The sequence below is a fragment of the Gekko japonicus genome, unplaced genomic scaffold (assembly GCF_001447785.1).
Source record: "Gekko japonicus isolate JY-2015 unplaced genomic scaffold, Gekko_japonicus_V1.1 scaffold78, whole genome shotgun sequence".
Taxonomy (NCBI): domain Eukaryota; kingdom Metazoa; phylum Chordata; class Lepidosauria; order Squamata; family Gekkonidae; genus Gekko; species Gekko japonicus.
Window position 1 is genome coordinate 2,032,963 of NW_015165236.1, and position 4,030 is coordinate 2,036,992.

At 56.4% G+C, this 4,030-nt stretch overlaps 1 protein-coding gene across 2 annotated transcripts in view; it reads left to right on the forward strand.

Moving 5' to 3' along the window:
- Window positions 1-795: 795 nt before the first annotated feature.
- AXIN1 (axin 1) overlaps window positions 796-4,030 on the forward strand; it is a 19,192-nt gene continuing 15,957 nt past the window's right edge. For both annotated transcript variants that reach the window (XM_015409913.1, XM_015409914.1), the window contains exon 1: window positions 796-1,744. In XM_015409913.1, coding sequence (XP_015265399.1) covers window positions 864-1,744 — 881 coding nt within the window. In that variant the 5' untranslated portion in view covers window positions 796-863. The remainder of the gene's footprint in view (window positions 1,745-4,030) is intronic.

The window sequence follows — 4,030 nt, forward strand, 5'->3', positions numbered from 1 at the left end:
CCCCCCAGGCCCCCCCTCGCAGGGGGGATGAGCTCTGCTGGGAGCTCCAGGGAGTTATCCAAGCGCCCCCCCCCATCCCGCACCCAGGGGCGGATTAAGGCTCTCTGGGGGGGGGGGGCCCTCAGCACTCCACCGATCTTGGTCCTCCCCTTCCTTTCCGCACCGACTGACCCAGTCCATTGCAGCGGCTGACCTGTCTGGTACCAGATGTACAATGCAGGTTGCAGCCATACAAAAAAATGTATTCGTGGGGTGGCAGGATACACTGTGTGTGCAAACGAAGCTTTCCGCCCCTTTCCCCGACTTCGTGGTGCCCCCTTTGGCCCTGGTGCCCTAGGCACCGCGCTCAGTCTGCTTCACGGTTGGCCTGGGCCTGGGCCTGGGCCGGACCTGCCCAGAGCCCCTCCTCCTCCCAGTGTGGGGCTGCAGTGCTCCCCACCCCACCCCCACCCCCGAAGCCGAGCTCACAGTTCTTTTAGCCTCTTCGTCCTAGCTCAGGGAAGGGCGGGCTCCAGAGCAGACTGATTTATCCAGGAGCCACGACTTTAACACCGGCAGCCGCTCACCAAGTGGGGTTTTTGCTCACGAGGCTCCACGGCTGAGAGAGGGAGCCGTGCTTGGGAGGGGGAGATGCTCACCGTGGGGTGGGGGCGGGGGGGGTCCTCCCTTGCTGCTTCCCGGAGAAGGGCCGCCTTTGGCGTGTGGCGGGCCAGCAAGAGTTCTGCCCCGGTGGGCGCCGCGGGATGGTTTGCCGTGTGTCTAACAGAGCCCTTTCCCGCTGTTGCAGCCGGGCCCGCGTGTTCCTGTTGGGGCCCTGAGACTCGGGCGGTCCCGTTGCACCGGTCCCAGCCGTTGCGGTCGAGATGAACGTCCCGGGCCAGGGCTTCCCTCTCGATCTCGGAGGAAGCTTCACGGAGGACGCGCCGAGGCCCCCCGTCCCCGGCGAGGAAGGGGAGCTGATTTCCACGGACTTGCGCTCGGCCAGCCATGGTTTCTACTCTGGGAAATGTGACGTCCTCAAGGCGGAGACTTCCACCGCCACCCCGAGGCGCCCCGACCTGGACCTGGGCTACGAGCCCGAGGGGAGCGCCTCCCCCACGCCCCCCTACCTGAGATGGGCGGAGTCTCTGCACTCCCTGCTGGACGACCAGGACGGGATCAACCTCTTCCGGACCTTCCTGAAGCAGGAGGGCTGCGCGGACCTGCTGGACTTCTGGTTTGCCTGCAGCGGCTTCCGGAAGCTGGAGCCCTCAGACGCCAACGAGGAGAAGAGGCTGAAGCTGGCCAAAGCCATCTACAAAAAGTACATCCTGGACAATAACGGGATCGTGTCGCGGCAGATCAAGCCAGCGACCAAAAGCTTCATCAAGGATTGCGTCATGAAGCAGCTGATTGACCCCGCCATGTTTGACCAGGCCCAGACGGAGATCCAGTCCATGATCGAGGAGAACACGTACCCGCTGTTCCTGAAGTCGGATATTTATTTGGAATACACGAGGACCGGGGGGGAGAGTCCTAAAGTGTGCAGTGATCAGAGCTCAGGGTCCGGGACGGGGAAATGCCTCTCGGGCTACTTGCCGACCCTCAACGAGGACGAGGAATGGAAGTGCGACCAGGAGCCCAAGGAGGAGGACGCCAGGTGCGATTCGGTCCCCTCCAGCAGGCTCACCCAGAAGCTGCTCCTGGAGACGGCCCCTCAGCGCGCCACTCCCTCAAGGCGGTACAGCGAGGGGAGAGAGTTCAGGTGAGCGCCCCAGGTGCCAAGGCCTCCAGGGAGCCCCCGGGGGGGTGGGGGGGTGCCACGGAAGCAGATCGCCTTTGCGTTCAGCCCGTTCTTTTCCCCTCTGGCAGAGATGCTGGAAGAGGCCCAGGGGGTAGCTGCCCGGGTGGCTCCTGCCTGCAGTTTTGGTCTGCAGCGGCAGAGGCTGACGGGACACGGTGGTGGGACTTCAGGGCTGTGTAAAGCCACAGAGTACGGTCATGACGGCCCATCGCTCTGGCCAGTCTCAGGCAGGGGTCGTTCCGACATGCTTCGGGCTGGAGGTGCCACGGACGTCCCTCCCTCCCCGGACACTTGCTGCCCACCCTGACTGCATTCCCAGCAGTGCCTTTTGTGGGGAATGTGCTACACTTAGTCACTGTTTGTACCACATGCCTTGTGAAGGTATATTATTTAAACCTTTATCCCATTTCAAGGAGACTGTTACCAAAAAGAAGAAGAAGTCAGAATAGTTTCCTCAGGAAACAGGACTCAGGAAACGCACACACACGCAGTCCCGATATGATTGGGATCAGTGTTCCCTCTAAGCTGAGTTGGTGTGAGCTAGCTCACAGGTTTTTAGCCTCCAGCTCACACATTCTTGTCTTAGCCCAGGAAGGGAGGGCTCCAGAGCAAACTAATTTATGCAGCAGCCAAATCGCCCGCTCACAACTTTAACACCGGTAGCTCACAAAGTAGAATTTTTGCTCAGAGGACTCCACGGCTTAGAGGGAGCATTGATTGGGATCCCCACTCTCTCTGCCTCCCCTACCCAGGCTTTTTGAATTGTGTATTATTCTCCGTTCTCTAAAAAGTAGCAGCCCCTCTAGGAAGGGGCTCCCCCGGTCTTGATGTCTTCAGACCCTTAAGTCCTTCCACAGGGTTGTTGCAGACAGCGGGGATTCATCCTGCCCCCAAGTGCATCTCACAGCTTGCTGCCGATGTTGTCAGCTCTCTGTTCCAGAGCACCGTTTTTCCTCTGAGCTTTGAGACCGGAAACCTGGAGGGAAGGGCAGAGAGTCCTTTGATCTCTGGCTGGTTTGATGGGAGAGGCTGGCAGGCGCCCTCCCAGGGACCAGGACTTTTCGTGCAGAGTTAACGAAGGCACCTTGGGCCAAGAGGAAAGGTGGGGTGCAGCTGTCTTAATAATAAAACAAAGACATTAAAGAAAGCTGCTGCCCGTGTCCGGAAGGACTGAGTAGGTTGGCTGCTGGTGAAGCAGGAGTCCGGGAATCCCAAGACTCGGGCAAAAGGATCTTAGGCATTCGTTCCTGTGACTGGAAGGAATGTGTCTTTTGGGGAGGTTGTTAAAAGTGTGCTGGTTAATGATGCCGTTCCTTAGACTTAAGAACATAAGAACATAAGAGATGCCAATGCTTGATCAGGCCAAAGGCCCATCCAGTCCAACACTCTGTATCACACAGTGGCCAGAAATACGAGTGCCATCAGGAGGTCCACCAGTGGGGCCAGGACATTAGAAGCCCTCCCACTGTTGACCCCCCCCCAAGAAGACAGAGCATCCCTTGCCCCAGAGCCCCTCTCTATACCTTGTGGCTCATAGCCACTGATGGACCTCTGCTCCATATGCTTATCTAATTCCCTTTTGAAGCCGTCCATGCTTGTAGCCGCCACCACTTCCTGTGGCAGTGAATTCCAAGTGTTCATCACTCTTTGGGTGAAGAAGTACTTCCTCTTATCCGTTCTAACCCGACCGCTCAGCAATTTCATGGAGTGCCCACGAGTTCTTGTATTGTGAGAAAGGGAGAAAAGTACCTCTTTCTCTACTTGCTCTTTCCCATGCATAATCTTATAAACCTCAATCATGTCACCCCTCAGTCGTCGTTTCTCCAAGCTAAAGAGCCTTAAGCGCCTTAACCTTTCCTCATAGGGAAAGTGTTCCAACCCTTTTATCATTCGAGTTGCCCTTTTCTGCACATTTTCCAAAGCTATAATATCCTTTTTAAGGTGTGGTGACCAGAAGTGCACATAGTATTCCAAATGAGGTCGCACCATTGATTTATATAGGGGCATTATGATATTGGCTGATCTGTTTTCAATACCCTTCCTAATAATCCCCAGCATAGCATTGGCCTTCTTTATTGCAGTCACACACTGTCTCGACATTTTCAGTGAGTTATCTACTACAACTCCAAGATCTCTCTCTTGATCAGTCTCTGCCAGTTCAGACCCCATCAATGTGTATTTATATTTAGGATTTTTGGCTCTAATGTGCGTCACCTTGCACTTGGCTACATTGAACCTCATTTGCCA